Consider the following 24,687-nt stretch of genomic DNA (forward strand, 5'->3'; position numbering starts at 1 on the left):
TCTAATTATCTCAAATGTGCCAAAAGTGGACGGAAGAGGGTCGTAAAAGAAATGATTAAAGGCTCTCTCTCCTCTCCCTTTTTCGTTTTTTTCCGCCCAGTTCCCCTTTTCGCGTCCTCCCCACTATCTTAGATCCTGGAACAGCTACATGGTAAATGGCCCTTTTACCTCGGGAAATTGGCGAGTGTCGTGTGACCGGACTTTCCTGAGATAAAGTTGCCGCATCTGTGGTTAAGTCAAAAAAAGGAAGAAACCGCCCACGACATTTAACGTGGTGAGTAGCTAGGATTTTTCGATACCCAAGACAAGAGAGCCAATCAGGTTTCTACATTTAACATCAACATGAAACCGCAACAAATTGCATTTTTTAAACGGGTTTCTTTAGCGCTGTCGAGAGAAAAATCGATGTTGACATAACATATTTTACTTTCAGATGGCAGTAACAGGGGCATTTTAAGGCAAAAATTTGAACTGGTTTTTGGTCCAGATTTAGGAAGGATATTTCGCGAAAATATAGTCTATTCCTGGCATATAATGCTGGCTCCCAGTCAAGCAACAGCTATACCTTCGACTTGCTGTTTTAGTATTTAAGTGCATGACTGGATGTGCTTCAGCGTCCTTAACGTCAAAGTTCGTTAAAATATCGGCCGTTTCCACAAGGACAACCAGGAACTCAGAACTGTTGATAATACTACTCCTCCACACTGCTAGTGGCCAAAGGTCCGTCGAATAAAAGCGACGTCCCTTTGGAATAAGTTGCAACCAGAGCTCAAGCTAAGAGAATCCGTTAAGGTGGCTCCGTAATTAATACAAGAGCATTTTGCTGTGACAAATTTTCCGTCATAACATTTTGGTTTTTAACGCGATGGCTGCGAAACTTTGCAAAGAACAACAGATATCATTCGGCAATAATACGAAATATTCCGATTTCACTGATGGTAAATATTTCTTGAGAAATTAGCGCTAAAAAGGACCCTACTGTGAAAGAAAATCGCGTCTAGTAAAAATATTGGCTGATATTTTTTACTGAAATTTCTGGTATCGGCTTTAATTGATATAATAAATATGTCAGAGGAATTTCAGAAAAATCGTTGTAGCAGAAGTCCGTAACTAAAAGTCGCTCAAAATTCAGCTGTGAAATTGTTTTAGAATTTCAAAAAATAAATTACTATCAGGTAGAAGGAGCCACCAGTTTGAATTTTCGGAACAAGTAAATTCAACGTTTGCTAATTCTTAAAGCAAAAGCCGATTGCATATCGTGCTATTCCTTAAAAGGTTTTTTTTTTAGTTTTAGAAGCACCAGAAATTGCTCCAAACCTTGCTCTGACGTCGAATGACTTGTTCTTCGACATTTTAAAAATATATCCCCTGGCAATTTTGGCTCAAACTCCTGCTGCATACATTTTGATGTATTGCAATGCATTTTCAACGACTTTTACTGCTGTTCATTGCTTCCAACTCAGGAAAAAAGTATTGAGATTGGACGCTACCTCGTATCAGAGCTCAAACAGAACTGTCCAGCACCTTTGTTTATGACTACAAAATGAGCATGAGCGGCAGTTCTGCGAGGAATTCGCATATCACCGAGGGAGGAAGAACGACAATGATGACCAGATCCACTGTTAGCGATTTTACAAAATTTGCGAAAACTGCGACAAATATCGCAATTCTGTCGATTTTTCGCGCTACTTGCGATTTTTCGCAGTTCTTTGTCTTGTTAATGCTCACATTTCTCATGTTTCATGGTTACCCCTGCGAATATAGTTTTGTATCGGTTGATTTTTCCCCTGTCCATCCCTGCTGAGGGGATTTTCAACGTGCAGTGTGACGTAGCCAATCGGTAGTTCACCACGAAAAGGAGCCGTTCCACGGGTCAGAAGCGCTAAGTTCGAATCTTTTACCTAGTACGTACATTTCTCGTCCTCTAGAGGCCATTGTCATTGCTCGATGTTTGGAACTAAATTGACGTTTTCAATTAAGGAAGAGAAATCTTCGGTCGATACTCAAGCAAAGATTTGGAGTGATTGCAGTAGAAGAAAGGCAAGTAAGGCAAGTTTTGTAGGTTTTTCTTTTTTTTTTTTTTTCGGGTAACTTAGGACAGCCGAGTTTTCTCTTGTCTTCTTTTTAGTAGTTAAGAAACCAAACCATTTACTTGGGAAACTTGCGAATACGGCGTTTATAGGCCTGGAAACGGTAAGAAACAACACAGACACAACTCTTTATAAGATATGTATACTTAAGTAGCTGTTTATGAGCATTAATTTTAACCGGTTTTATCGATCTGACGATAAGTTACCTTACAAATCCTTATAATTTGGCTTTCAGTTGGCTTTTGTGAGCATAGGGGGCCCATACAATGTGTGTAACCGATTCTTATTTTATAGTTAATGCACTGGATTTACCGCAGTTTGCTTCACCTTTGGCGATATATGGCTAAGTATAAGTATATAAAGCCCCATTTACACGGCCGAAAATTTTTGGCACGGCTCGGATGAAAAAAGTCCGCGTACCAAAAAAATTGGTTCGGCACGGATAGATTTAGTCGTGTAAACCACTTTGGCCCATCCGTGCCGGACCAAAATTTCACCCGTGCTCGGACCATGTCGAGAGGTAGTCCGAGCACGGATAAAACTGGTACGCGATCCTGAAAATCTAGCCCAGCTCGGATAAAGTGTGCAGTGTAAACGATTAGCCGTGCCGAGCTAACTTTTCTCTGATGAGCCTTCGTGCCTTTGGTCAGCACCAATGTGGGAGAGTATGTACAGATGAGCTTTTTCTTTAGTTCAATAGAAACCAAAAGTTCAATAAACACGACAGTAGTTCATTGACCACACGTTAGTTCATTGTTGAGCGTGGACAACATGCAGCTGCGGGGGAAATAGCCACAAATACGTTAGAATTTTTTGATATAAATGTGTAGCATTAACTAAGTGGTAAATACTTTTTCGTTAGTTCAGTGTGTTCAATAACCACACAATAATTCAATAACCGCACCAGTATTCAATGACCACCCATTTGTTCCTTGTGCGTAGACTACATGCGGCTGTGGGAATTCTAATGAACTTTTCGTCCGCCATGTTTTTACAGAGAAAGCAGCATGCGCACTAGGCAAGAATCAAGTACGCTGGCCGAGATGTTGAGCCTTTTACCCGTACCAAATCATAATTTCACATCGTTTAGCACGGTAGAAAAAAGAACGTGTAAATGAGTAATCAGTACTATTTTTTTTGGTACGCGTACCACTTTCATCCAAGCCGTGCCAAAAATTTTCTGCCGTGTAAATGGGGCTTAAACCAATGTTAAATAAGTGTTGAATTACGTTACTTATGGTATATCGTCGTCCTTTTTCCTCACAAATGTCCATTTTTTTTTTTGAGCGATTTTAAAGGATTTTGAGTTCGCCGTTTACTGTTCCTTCAAAATCCTTCAAAATCGCTCAAAAAAAACTGCTTTTTGAGGCAAAAGGACGACTATACCACAGGTAAGGTAATTCAACACTTATTTAACATTGATTTATATACATACTTAGCGCGCGATATATCGTTATAGGTGAAGCAAACGCGGTAAATCCAGTACATTTACTATAAAATAACAATCGGATACACACACACATTGTGTGGGCCCCTTGTGTTGTGAACAACATGAAGTGCAATATCTTAGTACGTACCCAGATCACATTTCTCCCCTCTCCATTGTCTAGTGCATGAGCAGGCAAAGGTTTCTTTTTCTTCATCGAAAACACAAGAACCCCCATTACGGCATCCTGTCATTAGACAGCCCTGAAGAAAATACATACATATACACTTTACCGCGATATGCTAAAACCTGTACCCACTAACACCTGCTGCCTTTCGTTCTTTTTTTCCCAGCTTCCTTCTACGCCCGCTTCTGCTATAGCAAAAGAAAATGCTTTAACTGCAATAAAAAATTTCGATAAAATTTTGTTTAAAAACATTTTTAAGAAATATTAAAAAAACATTTAAAAAAAAGACGACGTTACAATGACGTCCGCGTCCGAGAAAGTCGAAACGTCGTCATCTTTTTTAACGTTTTTTTTTAGTATTTCTTGAATGTTTTTAAGCAAAATTTTAGCGAAATCTTTCATTGCCAAATATTTTACACAGGACTGATGATATATTAAATATTAGAATCAGCTAAATTAAACTGGGCTCTTTCATGTTACTTAACAGCAGATAGTAAACTGTTGTCCTACCTTAAGAAACATTGAAAAAGTGGAGCCAGGTTGATCAGTAAGACTGGTGTCATCGTGAATCGTTAAAAACACATACTTATGCAGTTCACAATAGCCAGTACCCAATCGCTTCCCAAAGGACTCTCTGAAGTTAGTAGACGTACACCAGGAATGTCTTAAACATGCCTGACTGCATGACAACAGACTGGGTGAATCGATTTTCTTGACTGCTTGTCTTGCTAAGCGCCTATTTTCCTTATTCACCATGTACGCATATCTAAAGTTTTCCGCGGTTGTGAAAGCTGCAGTGAGGATCAAACAAAACAAGAGAGAAAAATTCATGTTCTCTGAGCACTTCTGTCAGCCAGTGTTTCTTCTCTTCTATCTTCTATGGTGCTTACACCTGTTGGGAAGGTTATAGTATAGAACTTGCCGACTTTCAGATATAAATTAGCATTAAATGGTTTGAATGGCATTTTGTCACAACAAGGAATCAACTTATTTCTAATTTGGCGAATAAACACGCGAGACGGTACTTCTGAAATTTTCAGCCGTTCACACTTAACTAAGGGTAAACGGCGTTTTCAAAATTTTGATCGCTGGGTAGCGGGTTGCAGGAAGCCCAACCCGCGTAAATAAAACAAACAAATAAATACTCGATCCGTTCACAAGTAAATAAGGATATACTTATACGTGTAGAGAAGAACTTGGTCACATATATGTGAAAAAGAAAAGTAATACAGACTCCAAGGAAAAATGTTCCTCTTAAGAAACATTCAAAGTAATTAATTATTTAATGCGGACGATATGACTAATTATTTAAAGAAGAAGACAATGTTAGGAGCCCAGAGTACAAACGATATAGATTACTCCTGCGTTAACTTCAGAAGGCAATTATTGCATCATTAGAAAATAGCCTATAGCTATAGAACGGTCGTGCAATATATACCTTAGTTGTTAATTAAATAAAAGTTGCTTTGGCAGTTGCTTCAGAAATAAAAATGCAATTTTTTCACGACTCCATTGTCTCGCAATCCCCAGAAGAGACTTGAGCACAAAGTAAACCAAACCAAATATAGAATCATTTTAAAGGTGCCTATGGCTAACTCGTGGATTAAATTATTTGAAAAATGAAAGCTGATAATGAACCTGCTATTAGTCTACCGATATTGTTTAAGTCTGTCAAAAAATGAAAATGTGTTTAAAACAACAAACGAAAGTAAGAAAACAAAAGAAAACGGAAAAAGAAAAGAAAAAAAAAAGAAAAAGTTTCCTCTGTTGGGAATCGAGCCGCAGACCATAAATGTATAGGATCATCGCTGTATCTATTGCGCCACACCATGAAGGGTGAAAAACCCATGCCAAAATTAACTATTTAACTATTCTGCCGGTAAACGTTGTTTGATGCTGGTAGAGCTTCATTTATGAATAATTCAAAGCTATATTCGAGGTTCTGACGGTGAAAGTTGTTTTTTAACTCATTTCGTTGCATTTGAAATGGTCGACAAAGCAAAACCATCTCGAAGTCTCTTGTAGACGGCGTTGTACTACATTTACATGAGAGGAATTACGATTCAGTGACAATAAATATTTCTGTTTTTATTCAACAAAGAGACAGGCACATTTCATTTCAGAATGATATTTTCCAAAAAAAAAAAACTGTGTAGTGGGGCCGTAAGAAAAGTTAAAATATCGTTTGACTCACAGCAGAATTGTGCTGCCTGGACCCGCTTAGGAAGCCGAAGAGCAATTTCTGATATCTTCATCTTGTTTATTGCCTGGACGAGTCTAAAAGCTTCAAAAGTTCATAAACTTCTGTCTCAAAGTTGGCCATAGTGCTAGTTTGTAACATTCAAAGTCCACATGAAGACAACTTCTAGTCCTATGGAAGCTACAAAATCAGAACATCAAAAGCTCTGGGCACAATGCACGCTCAGCACTTCGTTTGGGAACGATCGATCCACGTCAATTGTCGTTTTAATATCGGGCACTTTGGTGCCAGCCGAATAATTACGAAGTGCATTCTACATTTGGGTGACACTTTTGCATAAGGCAGTGCCCACAATAACTCGGCGTTCCTTACGCTACGAGTAATCCACCAGTTAAAAATGACCAGAATCATGTTAGAATTTAAGTATATCGAACGTGGCCGTTGGGCAATTGTGCTTGGGGAACTCACCGTAATGATAATTATGCTTTAGTGACCAAGAAACAATAGCTTCGCAGCCCTTCGCATTTGGCAATTCCCAATCCCCAAGGCAACTGTTAGTGAATCAGCAGTATACGTTTCGCACCGATGCCTTTAATGTTTTTGAAAAGTACCTGTTGGCGGCATCGCACAAATTTAAAGGGAGTAAATTTGAAAGGTTTCGTCATTGTCTAGACAATGTGCAGGTGCGACTCGTTGCATCTTTCCAATCGTTGCCATGGTTATTTAGGCTCTGTTCACACTTATCACAGATAGCTCTTGCGCCGGCGCGAGAACCATACCAGTAGTTATGCTTCAGCAATTTACGCCGTTTTGGTGTATTCCCTTTGGATTTCCCCCGCAGAAAGTGGATTCCCTTCATTACATATGTAGGATTCCCTCGCAAAAAAGTTGATTCTCCTCATATATGCTGGATTCCCTCCCAAAAAACTGTGTTCCTTCATACTAATAAATGGGTTCCTCCATATCTAATGAGCGGCTCTCTTATTCAATAGACACAATAGGCTTGCCTACGCTTGCCTGCTAAGTAACTTTAGCCCAGTTTTCGGTCTGTCTATTAAAAAAAAGTAGAAATAAGAGAAGCGATCACATAGCAACGCGAGAAACGGCTTAGCGCTAAAAATAGTATATGTATATAAATAAATAAAACACACACACAAAGTGGAGCTGAAAACTCTCTATTTCAATTTTGACTTAGTATAACAAAACCGTTATTCTCCGTTCTACCTCAAGGAAACGACTAACTATTGAAGTCTCAGCGTTTTAGGCGCCGTTAGTCAGTTAATTATGCGAGTTAACAAGCCCACACATTTACATACAAATTAGCTCTGCAGTAAAAACTCCAAGGGAGAACCTTAACGTATTATTATAAAAACAATTAATAACTTAACAAGGATCAATTAAAACACGCGACTAACAAATTAATCTCCCTTGGGGTTTTTACTGCAGAACTGAACTAATTGGAAGAGGACTCAGCGCTAGGCCTTTCCCGATTGCGCTCGTAAAATCCTAAAAAAGTGCTGGCAAAAATGAATAAAAAGTGCTCAAAAAGTGCTTAAAATCTCAAAATAGTGCTCAAAAAGTGCTAAAAGTTGTGAACAGTTACCTCTCAGCTTTTCGTAAATATGTCAATTTTTACTGAAGTAATCAACAATCTATTTTGCGTAGTGTTATAGAGTACCGAAGCGTTGACGTCACGTTACCATGGAAGCATTTTCGCTGGTTCTAAACAAAAGATCAATATGGCGTCTCTCTTCGGGTAACGCAACGAGGATAAGGCCAAGATGGTTCAATGTTTTGCTCCAGATTGTAATCATCAATCAGAAAGAGAAACATGTAAATTTTTCAGGTTTCCGAAAGAACCTAGTGAGTTCAATTGGTGGAAAAAGCTCCTAAGGTAAGGTCCAACACGCTAGGAACACGCTACGTAGTGAACTTTGACCCATTGAATTCTTCTTATTGTTCTAGTTAAGCTTCAATTACTCTTGACAATAGCGGCTTTTAATGTGTATTAATGTTCATTTGAAATAATGAATCTGTTTTAATAGACGAGAAGACAAAAGTCCGGGAAGCAGTTCTCGAGTTTGTAGCTGCCATTTTCGTGATGGACTGAAAGTAAATGGCCCTGAGGTATTTAAAAGAAATGCCGATAAACTTTTTCCAAATTCTGAAACACGTACGCCAAAGCTAGCTAAGACGAAGAAGACAACTTCAGAAGATAACAATGGCTTGGTGCTGGTTTCTGATATAATGAAGCAACTTAACGATTCGTGCTCATCAAGTGGTGAAGCCTCTAAGTGTGAAACCAGCAATGCCTCTGCGCAAAATGTCCTTCTTGAAGTCGAAGTAGAAAACTTGAGAAAGGAACTGGAGGACAGAAAGTCAAACGAGCAATATCAAAGAGAAATGTATTCGGTAATGGCCTTGAGAGATGAAGTAATATGTATGGAAACAGGTCTACCAAACAGGCAAATATTTTCAATTGTTGTGAACTATGTCAGGCGGTTCTCAGCAGAAATAAATTATTTTTATGGCTGGAAGGTTGAAAGCATCCTGTTAGAAGATCAAGTTTTTATAACTCAATGAAATTGCGACAGAACTACACAAACCTACACTTGGGTGAGCTCTTTCACTGTAGCACTGCAACAATCAGTAATATAATACTTACATTTGTTCATGTACTATACAAACTACTATATGAAGACTGCTTAAAATCTGTGCCATCAAGAGAGAAGAACAGAACCTCTATGCCAGAATCTTTTTCACTGTTTGGGCAGTGCAAAATGGTCATCGACTGCACTGATGTAGAAATTGCAGCACCTGGTTTAATGAGTGATCAGAAATTGACTTACTCAACATACAGGGGAATGAACTCCTTCAAAACACTTATTGGAGTTGCACCAAATGCTGTTATCACTCATGTTAGTAAATTGTTTCCAGGCTCAACATCGGATAAAGCCATTGTAGAAAAATCTGGAGTACTGGAACATTTTAAATCTGGGGATCTGATACTTGCTGACAAAGGCTTTTTGATAGCTGATATTGTTCCCACTGGTGTGTCTGTTAACATTCCCCCATTTTTATATAATGGGAAATTCAACGAGAGTGAAATTAAGCTAACAAAGACTATTGCACGGTGCAGAATTCATGTGGAAAGAGCAAATGCACGTGTCAAAGATTTTAAGATTCTAACCTTTATTCCACCATACCTGAGATGTTACACTGAAAAAATTTTGAAATTATGTGCTGGATTGGTAAACTTGCAACACTCCCTCATTAGAGAAATTAGAGACACTGTTGACCTGGAATAGAATTTCTTTTCAGTCATGGATGGATCAAGTGACAGCAATAACATATAGTTGAGATTAAATGTGCATCCCTAGCTGTAAGCTATTCAGGCACAAAAATTAATCATATTTAGAACATAGCGTGAATAGCATAACGTGGTTGTGTTTGATTCCATTTATCCATAACCCTTCAGTAGGGGGGTTGGAAACTCCAGAGGGGTGGGTGCAGGTGGGGGCTCAAATTTCATCGCCCCGTTGCTTAATTTCTATAGTCTCAAGTCTGGTGTTTGGTAAAATGCTAGGTCATGGAGTATTAATTTTTACAACACAGTTAGAAAATACCTAAAAGTGAGTGTTTCCAACCAACATTCATCTTCATTTATTTCATGTTAAGATTTTACCGTTACAGGTTTTATCTACAGTTTAGTTGATACCTTTTTGCAACTTAATAAAGATCACTGGATGGAAAACAGAGACTAAATTACAAATTGTATTCAAAACGTCAACTACAAAAGAGTGGCTTTCGGGTTAAATGTGTATTAATTAATTATAAGCTAGTGTGTAAAAACCAAATAAAAGAAATTGTGGAATAGTGAAGCTACACTGCTTACAGAAATGGGTATTTTGCATTACTGTCATTGCATTTCACACCTTCATGAAAACCACTCTATATTAAAACAACATTGGGAATACTATGAAATAACGTGTATCACTAACTCAATTTCTTGGTTTGAACGTGATTTGCAATTGAAAAAATAAATGCTGATCACGAATGGAAACTATGCATGGTTCCCTTTAAGATCAAGTAAGGCTGAGCGGCTGTGTCTATAGCCTTACAGTAGATCATTAGCGAATGCTGGGATTATATGTTTAGTGTAAAAGTCCTTTAAGACACGAAGATTGTCAACCCATGCAGGATCTTTCTTGATTTGGAGAACGAGGGTTTCTTTTGTTGTCCACACAACAAAATAGCAGATCTCCCTTTCAGCTAAATGTAGCTGCCCCTGCACTTGATGCCAGTAAACATGTCCTTTATCTAGCTCATAGTGCCCTTCTGAATTTTTTTTGATATAAAATTTATCTGATGACACTGCTTCCTCTATGGTGCAGTCTCTTTGGGTGAATGGGCACTTCACCTCTAGCAGTGCATTCCTGCCTACCAAGCCATCAGGGGAGGCACCTAGCATTCCCGACAGCTCAAGCCAAATCCCAGATTCTTCTACACATAGCTTTGTTTTTTGTTGAAACATTTTCTTTGCCTCATTTTCGTTGATTACGCCCCAATTAATAGCTTGAACCCTTGATAAATCATACTGGCCAAGCACTCGCTTTATAAGGGATGGAGTGACTCTCTTGCAGTTCAAAACACTACCAAAATTACTGGCCGTCAGTCTTCCTTTCCGTATCATGTGCCAGGAAGGGTTATCTCGTTGTCCAAGAGTGGCTTTATTTACAGCTATACGCTGGTCTTCAGACATGCGAAGTTTCTCGGTAAGGTAACTCTTCTTATCCACATGGTTTACAAATTCCGCTGATAACACAATCTCTTCCACAGTAATCACAGGCAGGACGTTGCTCTTTTCAGGCTCAGGAGAGAGAAGCCACAACGTGCCGGTAAAGTTCCCGTACTTTTTTAGTTCTTGGTAGAACCAGGAACGATCCTCTTCGTTTATTTCTCTCCTAAGACAATTATACTCCTTTGGGCAAGGATATAACTCTTCCACAGATTTCACTTGATTTGGGGCCGTAGGCTTTTTCCATTCGCATTCTATATCCGTCCGGTTAAGATTATGAATTCCATAGATAATGAGTGCCGCGGCATGGCTACATTTATAGTTTCCACGGGGACATTCGCACTCAGCAGACTTTATTTCACTTCCATGGAGAGAGACCTGTATTATAAAGTGGAGAGAAGGGGCATAAGTTTGTAACAGATGATTCCGAGTGTTGCGAACTTGCGAGTTTACTTACCGTAACCTTGTAAGACTTTTCCTTCATACTAGCATGCACCAATCCTCTAATTATTCCATTGGAATACTGAAAATACTCTATATGATCAGACTTATAATGATTTTCGCCACGTTCAATTGATTTCGGCTCACCAGAAAAGAAAGAAGTAAGAGCAGTTATCGATATGGCCGCCATGTTGGTTCCAATGGTTCTTTGTTTAGAACCACTCAAATCGTGCCCATGGTAACGTGACGTCACACTTCGGTACTCTATTCGACAGGTTGTTACGAAAGGTTGATAGAATATAGAACAATAATATTTGCCGGTTACGAATTGTAAATAAATTCAGCAGTACTAGCATCTGATGATTTAGAAATTTGAGATGGCACACGCATGGTACATCAGCCAATCAGAAACTTCTGTTCTCACGCTCAATGAGGGTAAGTCCACGTGCCTTTCCATGACAACGGTCTTTTATTCTTGACAACATCATTAGTTATTCAAATTTATGACCTGGAACACGATTCTCGTTGCGAGCGACACACAGTTTTTGCTTTAAAATGTTTTAGAAGACATATGTTTCTCGAAATTTGCTCGAAATGTGAAATATTGCTCAAATGTTGCCCAAAGTGCGAAAGAGAGCTTAAGGGTGCTCAAAATGCAAAATAGTGCTCCAAACTCAAAAAAGTGCTCAAAAAGTGCTCAGCGCAATCGGGAAAGGCCTACTCAGCGCACCTCCGAGTATACGTACTGTCAAGGTTGCGTATTACGAGATTCTTAGCAGAATTAATCCGTCTAACGCGTGTGAACCATACCCAATTGGCTACTGCGGGAGTACTACGAACTTCTCGCTTACCCTGTATGTAGTATAGTTAATGCGTCCCTAAAAGAACAGTGTCTTCTATCATCTGGAAGTACCCGGATATATCCCCACTACCCAAGAAAAAGAAGGTTGAGGATCTGAAAAAAGATCTGAGACAGATCTCTCTTACCGCCTGTTTATAGAAGGTCGCTAAGGGTTGTGTCGTGCACGATTACTTAAGGCCTGTTGTTGTCAAGGTGCTGGACCCAAATCAGCATAGCGCGGTACCTAATTCGTCCACCGCACAGGCCCTCGTTTACATGGTCCACAGCTGGGCTCAAGCGAGAGACGGCCATAGCGCTGCGATCAGGGCTGTGCTATTGCTGGTTTCCACATGACGTCACTAAAATTCAGCTACAAAACTGTCGATCCTACAGAGATTTTACTTTCACGATGTATTAGAGCGGCTGAAAACTAATTTTCATACAATTTGTCGCTTAGGGTTTCTTTCTTGGTTTTGTGATAGAGTACGCTTGAATTTCTAAGCTTTTGCTTGACGTGGCATTTATATGACGGCCAATAGAGCTGTCATGTAGGGTTAAAAAATGACTGAAGGGAATTTTCCTACCTAAACAGTTCATGTATTACTTTAATGTTTATGAGTTCTTCGAAGAATAAACTCACGTTTTTGTAGCAAAACTCGGTAACAGATGTTTCTGTTGGTTTCCGTCCGCCATGTTGGTGCTCATCCGGATGGGCACCACCATGGCGTCATTACAAAGTGCGATGGATTTATTACAAATTGCGACAGGTATTACAACGTGCGATGATTATTACAAATTGCGACAGTACAGCGTCTCCATACAAATCTCTATAAATTTAGGTAAAACGTTTCTTCGAATATCTCGTATACGAAATAATTACCTCTGACCTGAATCTTGGGGAGGGTCTTTGCATATTTACCTCCTTTCATTTCCCAGATTCTGGACTTTATCTTTGAAAGTTTTTTTATTTTTATTTTGATCTCTTTTAAATGGCGTGACACTGACAATCAGCAATTCGATTATCAAAAAGTATTCGATCTAATTGACCACAGGATACTTGTTGATAATTTATGTAGATTAGTTCTACTGGATAATTGATGTTCTATCCCGGCGTTCTCAGGGGATCAAGCTAGCTAAGGGGGGTTACTCCAAGTGGGGCTCTCTCACCTCTTTGCCCCCCCCCCCCCCCCCCAGAGAACAAAGCTAGGGCCTTGATTGGTTGTTCCTTATTTTGATCAAAAATCTAAGTCTTCGTGGAAATTTCAACACCCGGCTCTGGAAGTACGTCGATGACACGACAACGTCAGAAGTAGTCGCTAAGGGTGGTGCGATTAATACACAACATATAGCAGACTGTGTAGCTCAGTGGTTCTTAGATAGAGAGCTTAAAGGGACACAGTCATCTATGGGACCTAATCAGAAACATCTATAATCAGAAAAACCGAACATACTTTCAAATAAAATTCGTTAAATTAGCTGCGTATTGAAAAGTGCCAAAAAACTGAACCTAAAAGTAAAAATCCTATAAAATTCTCCGACATTCGCAGAAGTGATGCACGTAATGTGAGAAGCTAAAAATTCTATTTGGATGTTGTAGTCTCAGGATCGTGTTTTGAGCTAACGGAGAAATTATTTCTTGAAAAACTTTATTTAAAAACTCATAAATTAACCCTTGAAAGCAGTTCGCGTAAGACAAACTTGGCTTGCGGATCCGTTCACGCAAGTAAAATCGGCTGAGCTCATGGAAAAAATTATTCAACTCAAATATCAAATCAGGGCGCTCAAGCCGATCTCAAAATGTACAAAACGTCTAAGATCAAATATTTACTAATACATAATTCTCTTTTTAAAAACGTTATTAATTGTTCTTGACTAAAGAGTACAAAATGTACCTGCAAATTCTTCAAAAACTTCGCTGCTTGATTGCGTTTCAAAACAGGCCAAGCGCTCCGACGACGGAAATGTTTTGAATTTCGAATTTTTCGCAGGACAATTTTGTAAAAAAAAAGAGCCTCCCTTTGTCCAATAGAAGAAAGCTAAGCATTCTTTTGAACTTTCCCTTTCCATCTGTGTCTTTTAGCGGCGTATTTTTAACCTGGAAATGCAAATATCGTCTTGTAAACCAATGCTTTGAGCAGTCTCATTTTTGTCTTACTGTTGAAGATTTTTCTCCATACCTCTAAATTTCGCTTGGATCACGTGACCCGAAACGCTTTGGCCGCGCGGAATAAAGAGGCCTAGGAACTAGGCAAGTTGTCGTCGTCATCATCATCATCATCTTACGCGGCGTGATGAGCGTCGTTATCATCACTTTCACAATTATTCTCCTTTTTCGTTACTTAATTGAAGTTAGCGGATATGTTTAGGGGAGTTTGAGGTCCAAATGATGAAACACGTTCCGATGAAACTGCAGATATCCAAAACCTCATGTCAAAGTAAGCTTTTCTTTTTCTTTTCAGGAATAATAGTGATGTAAGACAACCAATTTTTTTTCTTAAGGTTCTCTCTCGGAGATATCTCAAAACAAACATAAATAGATGACGTTTTTATGGCGGCAATATACTTGTTGTTCTCAGTTCTGTCTTTTTCGTTTAGCCCTGGAGTGATTACTACTGAAATACACAAACGTGGAGGCATGAACGAGGAAGAATATCAAAAGGTGTGTTGACCTCTCCTGAAAGCCTCATTGAACGAGGAAATGCGAGAGCTAAAACATCAACTTAAGCGTTACCAAAGGGAAGTCTGTTTAAAGCCGTTTTCAATTTTGCGTGCCCTGACATCTAAACTTTGTCTGCTGTTAAACGTATAGTTTACTGCCCAGACTCGCTAGGAAAGCAATTTCGTTGACCACTGATTTTCTTAAAGTGCGCTCCATGATCTTTGTAATACAGTCAAACCTCCATAATACGGATGCCTTTATATAACAGACATGAGTTTTCTTAGTCCTACAGATGGAATACATCTTCTGTTTTTATGATAGAGCGATTTTCCCATGACCTTGAAAAATGGTCTCGGTAAGTGTTATTTGTTTTATCAGCCAATGGTTGAAAAGATCAAAACATGGACTCTTCGTTTTCCCGCAAAGAAAACCCTAATATGGCCAGTCGTGTTGTAGTGTGACATCAAAGCGAAGTATCGATTGATTTCTAGAATGTTCTCGGGCATGAAGTTTTTTCACCGAGCGTTCGCTTAATCAATCAAAAGCCACGCGCGTTTGAATCCGTTCGATAAACCAATCAAATCGCTGTATTTCCGTTCGTTTGTTGTTTCTGTTTTGTTCGCGCGTTTTCATTTCAAGGTCATATGAAAATCGCTCTATGGATGTCTCTGCAACGCAAACACTAACCCCTGTACCTGGTGTGTCCGTACTAAGAGGGTGTGACTGTATTGTAATATTTTCTAGTGGTAAAATCTTTCAAATCTAATTTCTTTTTTTGGCCAAAAGTACAATTCGAGTTAAATATTTGCAATTGTATCAAGTGTTTGGGATCTCTTTTAACCCTGTTCCTTTTTTCCTTTACTTCCCGGGTTTATCAGGGGAGAGGCGGGGACTTGGAAGACTTTTATATTCTCGTCGTTATATTATTTTGTGTTTCGTTCCATTTGTTGAAAAATGACATTGTTATTGAACCGTTTATTTATGCATTTAACTGATAATTATTCTGATGTCATTGTGTATTATCTGAGACACGTCATAACCTCGATTGCATATGATACGTATGAGGAGCAAATTTTGCAGTTGCAGTTTATGAATTTATAACAAGTAGCACTGTAACGCTCTTTTCTGTAAGAATTTCTAGACGCGTTTTTAAGGTCCTGAAGACCGTTTTGTAGGCCCTCTTTAGTGGCTCTTATAAACATAGAAGCGTTTTTGAAATAAACCAGGCCAAATGTCATAACACCTTTGAGTGATCCACGAACAATTTCCAATTATCTAGGATTTCGCTAAGAGTTAGCATTTTTGCTTTAGTTTCTAGAGCGATGTAAAGAAACTCACGCCTTGGGCCGGCCGGGAAATGCGGAGGAAGTTTCAAGCGTGATCGCTTTTCTGGCGTCAAGTGATGCGTCATACATGACGGGTGCCTCGCTGCCTGTAGACGGGGGAAGACACGCTATGTGCCCAAGATAACCGCATTGCTACTCATATCCAGTAGCACCCAGCAAGAATAACAAGCTTAGAATTACTGATCATTTTACTGAGTACCCTAGATAAATGTGAATTCCTTCACTAAACTCATTTTACTCTTTGCTTAAGTTGTGTATGTGATGATAAACGGAATACATCAGACGTGCAGAAATTACAATTACGGGTATGAATGAAGCAAAGCACTTTTGTGAAGGAACATTTTTGTGGCCGGCTAGAAGGTTCTTCGATAAAAGGATGAGGTTTCTTTGTTCTTTAACTGCTTTTATTCGTTACGAACTTCACTACATGCCAGCTTACAACCCTCTCTCTTAATCTCTTTATGGCACCTTCTTTTTATAGTGACCAGAAAATCCGGCTTCTTGGAGCAAAATAACGCTTGTCATTGGACCTTCCGAGGTGTTTACTGTCGCGAAATTATTTTCTTTCTACAATTTCGCCTTAAAGCTTAATTGGTCTGTGAATTGCATTAATTTAACACGAGGAGAGCAATTAACAGCAATTTCAAAGTATTCGCCTGCATATAAAATTTTTACAATATCAACGGCCAGGTTACAATAAGAAAATCATGAAAAGTTGTCGACCTACAGAGTGTGGCAAGTGTCGAATTCCTGATCGACGGTCACTGACTTAACGTTTTCATCAGTTTTTACATATGTAGTTAAAACTACATATATGATAGGCAAATTCTGGGAAAAAATTTTAAATGTACATTAGTGGAAAAGACGCCTGAGAATTATAAGATTTCAAGGTCAGCTTACGTTGAGGTTAAAAATATCAAACTATGCAATATTCTTATGGGGGTAGGGTTGCCACGGAAACATATTAAATCACTTTCACACCGATTTCAAGAGAAGGTTGTCCTTTATTTGAAAACCTTTAAGTTGCTGTAAAACTAAACAAAGTAGTACAACTTTTAACGAAATCTTTGAATTACGCAACCTTTACATCCTGATAAAATATTCGTTTGACCTTAACTAACCTATGATGCAGTAAACACGAAAAAATATCCCTTTAATTTAAAACATTAATCAGATCTAAGTGATTTTAATATTTTGACAATACCTTTTTTGTAACACTCAATAAACATCGAAAGTGAAAACTCGTTTCAAAAAATAAACAATAACCAATTCATAATTCATGTTAATAAGGATAATTGAACTGAGTGGAGTGCAATTTGATCTGAGTAATCACACTTCTGAAAGCTAATTGGATTGTAAGGTTGACCCAGTGATTTCAAAAACTTTATTGAACTCATGTAACATCTCCATGACACTTTTGAGATTGACTACAGAATCATTGAGATCCATTGTCATTATTCCAGTTGCTCCAAAGTGTTCTTTCTAATTCTGATTTGTGATTTCGCCAAAAGTAAATTAAATTGTGCTTTTGTTCACTCATTAGCAACGATTGTTGTTCGCTAAAAGTAATTCCAAAGCTTGGTCATCATTTTTATCTTGGTCTAAGTGGATCTTATTTATCGGCACCTGTTAGCTTCATCAATGATATCCCTCCGAAGGGTCTTCATTTCTTCCTTCCAGACTTCATAAAGATCAAACTCTCTCTTTTCTCCATTCACAAGGTCATAAAGGTTGATTCTCACCAATCCCTCATGGTAAGCAAGGGTATTTGCCCCATCAACTCGAGCTTGGTGGATTCTTTGCGACCCTTTCTTGACTGTAACCTTCCAGCTGTTTTCCCTTCTTTTAGACGGTCTAAAGATTATACGCACCTCATTTCCATCTCCTGAAAGGTACGCCCAAAGAGTATCACTCACAATCAATGCATTTTCTGAGTAATCGCCTGTTGCTTCTCGGTTTTCTGTTTCTAGTTTTTCTCCAGCGTACGTTTTGGCTTTGCCAAACACTATTTTCCATCTTTTCTGTGTAGCCTTTTTCGCAGGGACTCCAATAACAAGTTGTTTGGGCTGTGGGCTTGCATCATCGAAATTCTCCGTAAATGTGTAATCATCAAGTGGTCTTGAAGTGAAACCTAGGTATTCACTGCCCAAATTTACTGCTGGCCTATCATCGTGCTTCAGATCTAAAAGAAGTTGATGATTTCCAGTTGTCCCGAATACAATGCGTTTTGCTTCTGGAACATGAATTTTTACTGTGTACGATGCATCTGTTAAATCTCCCACACGATGTTCGTACACCAGCTTCTTTTCTGACCTCAGATAGTAGACAAGATATTGTGCCCGCCAGTCTTTAACCCAGTCCATCAATTCATCATCAATGGCGATAAAGGAATTTTTTGGTAGTTGCAGAGAGAATTCCTTACTTCCACTAGAAGGACGATCCCCTCTAAAAGAACCAAACGAGATAACAAAGTCTCCACAAAGGCCAGGAATCGGATCAGCTTTTAAATTGGTATTCAGATGATAATGAAACGGGACGCTTGGCACAGGTCGATCATCAATATACCATTCATGATTTCGACTTCCAATTCCTCTGTTAATCGAGGTATGCCCCAGTGTATAACTCAACGAACAGTCAAGGTTTTCATCATCTAAGCTTTTAATGTTGCATTTAACTTGTGGTTGGCCTTCGGGGTCAGCCAGATAAAGCCTCATCTCTTTAACATCGCCTGGTTTTGTTCGTTTGATAATAATCCTCCCAGTGAACGTATGCCTTAGACCATTATTGTCTTTCATAAAGATCACTATGGTTTGCGTTTCCTCATCGTAACCAATATCGTCAGGGGAAATCTTATAATATCCGTTACCATATTTTGTCTTCTTAACGAGGTAAATTTGCCCGAGTGTTTCTGATTCATCAATTATCGTATGAGTAAAGTCGTGCTCATTGGTCAGATAGATGACATAATTGTTTCTTCCGCCATCGTTTTCCACTACACAACTCTTGTCCTCTCCCATCGCAATTTCGTCATCCATTGGAGACCCTGTAAAATAAAAAATAAATCAGCATTTACGTGATGAGATCAGTCGATTTTCTGCTCACTGTGAAGTTATCATAAAAAGAAAAGTTGAATTAGAGCAAACTGAACTTTTCATTTCAAGATATTTGCTTATTGGTATATAGAGTATCAAGTAGTTTTGGTCTTTGCATTAAAATGTGATGGATGATACATGTTTTCCGTCGCAAAGTATGTTATTTGATTTTAAAATTTTACTTAAGCCCATGGGCCAAGGAAAAGCCGTTTTCGTACTGACAAGTTAATAAAAACCACTTAAAGACATCCTCCCCAGTAGTATCGTAAGCGAAACGAAGAGAGGAGGCCAGGAGAAGTATTCAATGGTTATTAATTGTGGAAGATAATTTCGCTCCATCTAAGGGAATCCAAGACTGGATTCTGGATTCCAACCGTTAGTGGGAGTTCGGACTCCTTGAGCTGTATTCCGGATTCCAGAAGGAAAATTTTACATGATTCCGGATTCCACCGGCATTAATTTCCCGGATTCCGGAATCCGAATTCCCTTACATGGGACGAATGATTACAGGAATTTCATATGGCGCGCGATAATGGCTTTTATCTGGCTGATCATTCCTTAGCAGGTAGATGACAGTAGTACTCCGATTTCACAATCTTGCGAGAAGCTGTCAACGACGAGGACGAATTCCTGTCTTTTCCATTCGAATACATTACGACATGGATGTTAAAAACCTCCATATATTTGTCCTGTCACTAAGGCCTGGTTCAGACGCCGTACGTTTTATGTGCCGAACCTAATTGAATAAGTTCGACTTCGGAGCGACACTGGCGCGACATCTGATTCAGACGGCGCACCATGTTTTGCGCCCAAGCTAAGTTCGGCAAACGTTCTACTTAACGCTTTTGCCGCACCAAACTAAGGGTGCGTTCCTTTGGGACGATCCGGATTAGGATCAGTGATCCGAAAATACTCGGATCATGGCAGATCAAATGAACCGATGAATCCACTCTGCACAAGGTGTCGTTAGGGAGTTTAAGCAGCGACGTTTCTGAGCGACGCACGTCGACCGAAAGTGGACTTTTTGCACTCTTGAGCCGCGACTTTGACCACATTTTTTGGGCTAATCATCTCCATAAGATTAAGGTCACTAAGTACTACAGATTTGGTAGCGTCAAGGCATTTACAAATTTAAAAATGGCGAACTTCTGGTTGGCGTAGGTCACTGCTTAAACTCTGTGATGTCTTTGACCGCTGGAAACCCATACGATAGCCGTCTACAGATGGCATGGTTTGCTCTTTTGAGCAGTACTGAGCAAGAACTGGCGCATGTGTCATTTTTTCTTCAAGCGACAGAGAGACTCTTTTTCAACTTGGCCCCAATCTTTTCCTTCTTGCCTGATAGAAGATCCCGAAGGGAAGAAGTACAGTCTTTTTAGACAGGTTTTAGATAACCTTCTGTTGATGATTGATCACTTATCAAAATGTTCTAGTCTGAGGAGGGGCCCATTGCTTTTTGTCGGTTCTTTCTCCGATCAACCTTCTTAAAGCAATTTCCAGTCATTCATTGTCTTCCTTTTGTGAACCTCGATATAACAAACGTCTCTCTATATAACGAAGTATAGTATAACGAACGATTTTCTTCGCCCCAGTAATAGTAAAAAATATGGAAGAGAACCTCGATATAAGGGAACCTCGTTATATCTAACAATTTTTGACAGTGACTTGAAGTTGGCCCTACTATCGAGGTTACACTCTTGCTCATTTACATTCTCTTTTTAAAAACTTTCTGGTGCTGATTTTTAGCCAAATGGAAGTTGCTGAAAACAATTTCTGCCGAAGAAAACTAAGAAAAGTAAGAGTGTTGCGAAATAATAAAAACTAATTAAACATTTGATCGTACCAACTGAGTTTTTAAGGTACATCTGTCTCCCTTGGGAGATTGAGAAGCTGTCCTTTTGAGCGCTAGCATCTTGTCGGAGCGAACATTATTAATGATGGAATAGAGAATTAGCTGTGAAGTGCAAAATCAGGTGCTAGAAATAACCATTAAAAGCCCAATGACCGCAACAATACTAGTAAAGGAATTAGGAGAACCACGGGGCAAAGAGAGAAATCTGTTTACCCCTATGGGATGAGATCTACCATTGCTTTACCTACTAAGCTGCGAGGTTTGGCATTATCAAATCCTAGGTAATTACGATGGTGCATTTTGGCGAAGAGTGGGTTCTGATGGGTTATTTCTAGCTCTTGAATTTTCACTCGAGTTATCTCTCTCTTCCGTCATTTGTTTCACAGTGCCAAACATTGATTAAGTTTAATACATACCGTGAAATACATTAACACCGGTTACGTAGCCGATTCTGTATTCGTGTAGTTGTGACCTTTCTGTTACTGGTGAGTCCTTCAATCTCAAGTAAATTTCGGAGCTTGGTACCATCCCCGTGGATCTCATATCGTACTTAATACCAACGAGAATTTTGGGCGCCCTACCAGTTCGGCCTGTTGGAAACTCAAGTCTCTTTGTGTTCATCCCTTGAAATGATAATGTATTGATTCCTGTACCAAGTGTACCCCCAAAACAGTTCTGGTGATAAGTATAGTAATTGCAAGGTACTCCTGTAACCTGGAGTAAGTCGTCCCCTGCACCTGTATCAACTCTGATTGAATGATCTGAGTACGCAAGGCCTGTCATTTCTCCAATCACAACATTATCAGGGTTTCTCTCTTCTTCATCGTTTGCTACTCGAGTGTCAATATTAACTCCACTTATCCAAAAGAGCTCGGCGACCATAGCCGTGTTAGCAACGACCGTCATTCCCTTTCCGTTGGGTTTTGTTATGTTCCCATAGAAGTCATATCCAATCGGAACTATACCTTTTGGCCTGAAAATGATATTGCCATATTCTGACTTGTCAAACATTCGGTTCTTTCCCATTGTAAGGTAGCCGTTCTCTTGACCTGGACTGATTGTAGCCTTAAACATGATATTTGGATCATCATCAACGCCGGAAATATGTTGAACTGACTTGGTACGCATCCCTTGTATCAAATTTCCCTGGTTAATTTCGTAAATGGTGTCAAAGCCAGTATTTTGCTTGAATGCGGGAGTGACTTAATGGGTGATGTTTACTTAGTTTTGAAGATACAACAGCGAACCTTCTTTGAGTTTCTGTATTGTTTCAAGATGATCTTTTACTGTGCCGTAAGGATTCACAGAATTAATCAAGTCGACGATGATTGCTGCAAGCGAAAGCAAGCATCCTATAATAGCGCCGACAGGACCTGCCACAGCAGCCAGTGTTCTTCCAGCCGTTGCCAATGCCCCCACAACGAATGCTGTCACTCCAACTGCTCCGCTGGCCACCCCCAGTGATGCACTTGCAATATTCAAAGACTTCACCTCGGGTGGAGAGTCCTCATCATTGATTGCGTTATGCAATTGCCAGCCACAAAAAGCAACATTAGCGGCATCAAAGAGAGGCCCACTTATCGTGTCGGCCCATTTTAACGCCTTTGCCCACCGTTTTGCATTTTTGAGACTTGTCACGAGATCGTGATATCGTTGGGTGTTTTTCATAAATGTAGTAACTTCGTTGTCAAAAAACTCTCCTATTTTTCTCTTTAATGCTTTTGCACTATCAATAATATCATCAACATCATCTGCATTACCGCTGACCAATCGTTCCGCCACTACTTTGTTATACTCTTTAAATCCACTGATTGTTTGAGGGAATTTTCCCTTGTGTTTTACTAACTGATCAATCAGTCCAGACGCGATAGGGGATACTGTTGCTTGGGTTGTGTCGAACACGGCTAGCGTTGCGATAGCGATGTTGAGTGTTTCCATTGCTTTTTCTTTCTCTCCTTGCTCCATTTGGGAAATCGAGCCAATTACACCAGATCTCCACCAGATCCAGTACCACCTACATACACTGATGTCAGTGATGAACCTGTACTTAACATTCGAATCGGGTCAGCTAGATTTAGAAAGTTATCCTGAATCTTTTTTAAACCACGTGCCCAACTTGCTCCTGCTCTAAGGCTGTCTATTTCTGGCAAGTAGAAGAGCGAAAGCACTGTGCACAGAACCAAGATGTGCGGTATTGCTAGATGTCTGCAAATTGATTGAAAATTCATAATGTCATATCGTACTAGTACCAGTACTTCGCTATTGTTAAACAATGATAATGATGATAACGGTGATAATAATTTATCCATTATGACCCTTCAGTACAAAGTACTGTTATCAACGGGGCCCTGCTGACTAAGAATTAAAAAACTAATAATTACAATAAGGATTACAAAAACATATAAATAAAATACATATTTTAAAAAGCAAACATGCACAAAGAAATTACAAGTAATAATAGTAAAAGGCTTCCCTAAACTTCAAGGTAATGAACAAAAAAAATCGAGGCATGCACCTAAAAATTAAAATCTACGTTGCGCAAAATCCAGTTTGGCCTTTAGCAGTGTTGCTGTTTTTCTATAGTTTCTAGTGTTTAAAGCGTTATGATTAAATTCTTAAAATTAATTTTAAATGGAAAACATGCAGGAGTTCCATTAAGGCATTCAAAGAGATCCATTGGTCTTTGAAATGGAATAGACGAAGAAATATAAGCACCAACAACTCAACCTTGAGGAGAAGCCCTTGGCTTTGCAATAAACGTGTATTCCTTCCATTTGGACCTCGGCTTCGCTTTCGAGGCTTTCGAGGGATAGATGTGTTTCGCTGACCGAACAAATGTGTTCGTGCCCCCACCATACACAAACGTCTGGTATATTCTGCGACTTTGCAGAGCTATGTCTTCGCTCTGTTTTGACGTATCATGTTTAAACTGGTAGATGACCTCATTTCAATGCCTTCCCTCAAGTGTCGATGGATATTCCCTTAATGCTCTCTATATGTAAAGTTGAAAAAAACCGTGGAAGGATCTACTGTGCCAGGGTGTTAGAAATGTTATTTATAAGCAACTGGTTTTTAATCAGCCAAACCAGGAGTAGGCAAAAGGAAGGTGAGGTAAGAGGATTGACAATTTTGCCGTGAACAGACTCGACTTTCGTTAACTTGCGAATTTAGCGACTTTTGAGATTCTCTCATTAGTTTCAGCAGTAGGTACTGTGGGAGGAGTTTTGTCAAACGAATTGGGAAGTGAACTTCTACAGACGCCAGAATTGACTTACATCCGAGGCAGCCGAACTCCAAAAGTTTTAAAAGTTTAACACAGCCTTACTTGTTGGTACTGAACGTTCACTACAGGCTCTTAAAAACACAAGTTTCAAGGAAAGACAACTACTCCTTCCCGTACTTTTTGTGGTTAAAAGCCCCCATTTTCTCAGCCACTTCGCTGCCCTGCTGTTGGAAAAAATTCAACAAATGCAAGCACGAAGGACACTTTCCACCAGTGTGCAAACAACTAAGTGCTGAAGGGTCAGAGGTTGCAGCCGTGGAACATGATACCTCGTCTAATCACGAATTGCACACACATTTTGTATCTGTTGAGGTGGGTCAGTGAATCCGGCACTCGAAAGAAAACTAGGAAAGGAGGAAAGGATGAAAGAAGATACCGGTGCAGAAGCTACAGTCATCCCCTACAAGCTGTACAAGGAAATCACAAACAACCCTCCTCCGTCAATTCAATCTGCTGTATCTTTTTGTTGATG

The 24,687-nt window shown here is 39.4% G+C and overlaps 3 protein-coding genes and 1 pseudogene across 4 annotated transcripts in view; 2 read left to right on the forward strand and 2 right to left on the reverse strand.

The window, feature by feature from the left end:
• LOC140921386 (3-oxoacyl-[acyl-carrier-protein] reductase FabG-like) overlaps positions 1-17,164 on the forward strand; it is a 57,942-nt gene extending 40,778 nt beyond the window's left edge. Inside the window, exons 9-10 of one of the 2 annotated variants that reach the window (XM_073371400.1) lie at positions 14,579-14,642; positions 15,954-17,164. In XM_073371400.1, coding sequence (XP_073227501.1) covers positions 14,579-14,642; positions 15,954-16,112 — 223 coding nt within the window. In that variant the 3' untranslated portion in view covers positions 16,113-17,164. The remainder of the gene's footprint in view (positions 1-14,578; positions 14,643-15,953) is intronic. The other variant, XM_073371394.1, reaches the window with a different exon arrangement.
• LOC140921353 (uncharacterized) lies at positions 7,685-9,391 on the forward strand (annotated as a pseudogene).
• LOC140921364 (uncharacterized) lies at positions 9,914-11,332 on the reverse strand. Its single transcript, XM_073371368.1, has 2 exons — positions 11,159-11,332; positions 9,914-11,079 (listed from the first exon to the last, which is right to left on the reverse strand). The coding sequence occupies exons 1-2, from the start codon at positions 11,330-11,332 to the stop codon at positions 10,021-10,023; spliced, it is 1,233 nt and encodes a 410-aa protein (XP_073227469.1). The 3' UTR covers positions 9,914-10,020.
• A 344-nt stretch (positions 17,165-17,508) lies between the features above and the next one.
• On the reverse strand, positions 17,509-22,016 carry LOC140921327 (uncharacterized). Its single transcript, XM_073371326.1, has 2 exons — positions 21,349-22,016; positions 17,509-19,031 (listed from the first exon to the last, which is right to left on the reverse strand). The coding sequence occupies exons 1-2, from the start codon at positions 22,004-22,006 to the stop codon at positions 17,605-17,607; spliced, it is 2,085 nt and encodes a 694-aa protein (XP_073227427.1). The 5' UTR covers positions 22,007-22,016; the 3' UTR covers positions 17,509-17,604.
• Positions 22,017-24,687: the final 2,671 nt, after the last annotated feature.

The sequence above is a fragment of the Porites lutea genome, chromosome 1 (assembly GCF_958299795.1).
Source record: "Porites lutea chromosome 1, jaPorLute2.1, whole genome shotgun sequence".
Classification (NCBI taxonomy): Eukaryota; Metazoa; Cnidaria; class Anthozoa; order Scleractinia; family Poritidae; genus Porites; species Porites lutea.

What these genes read in the sequence shown, in the direction of transcription:
- LOC140921364 (XM_073371368.1), bottom strand. Translation starts at nt 11,332, where the DNA reads ATGGCGGCCATATCGATAACTGCTCTTACTTCTTTCTTTTCTGGTGAG. An exon ending in AAAAGTCTTACAAGGTTACG is followed by an intron (nt 11,080 to 11,158) that starts GTAAGTAAACTC and finishes TTTATAATACAG; the next exon opens with GTCTCTCTCCATGGAAGTGA.
- LOC140921327 (XM_073371326.1), bottom strand. Translation starts at nt 22,006, where the DNA reads ATGTTTAAGGCTACAATCAGTCCAGGTCAAGAGAACGGCTACCTTACA. An exon ending in CGGTGTTAATGTATTTCACG is followed by an intron (nt 19,032 to 21,348) that starts GTATGTATTAAA and finishes TTTATTTTACAG; the next exon opens with GGTCTCCAATGGATGACGAA.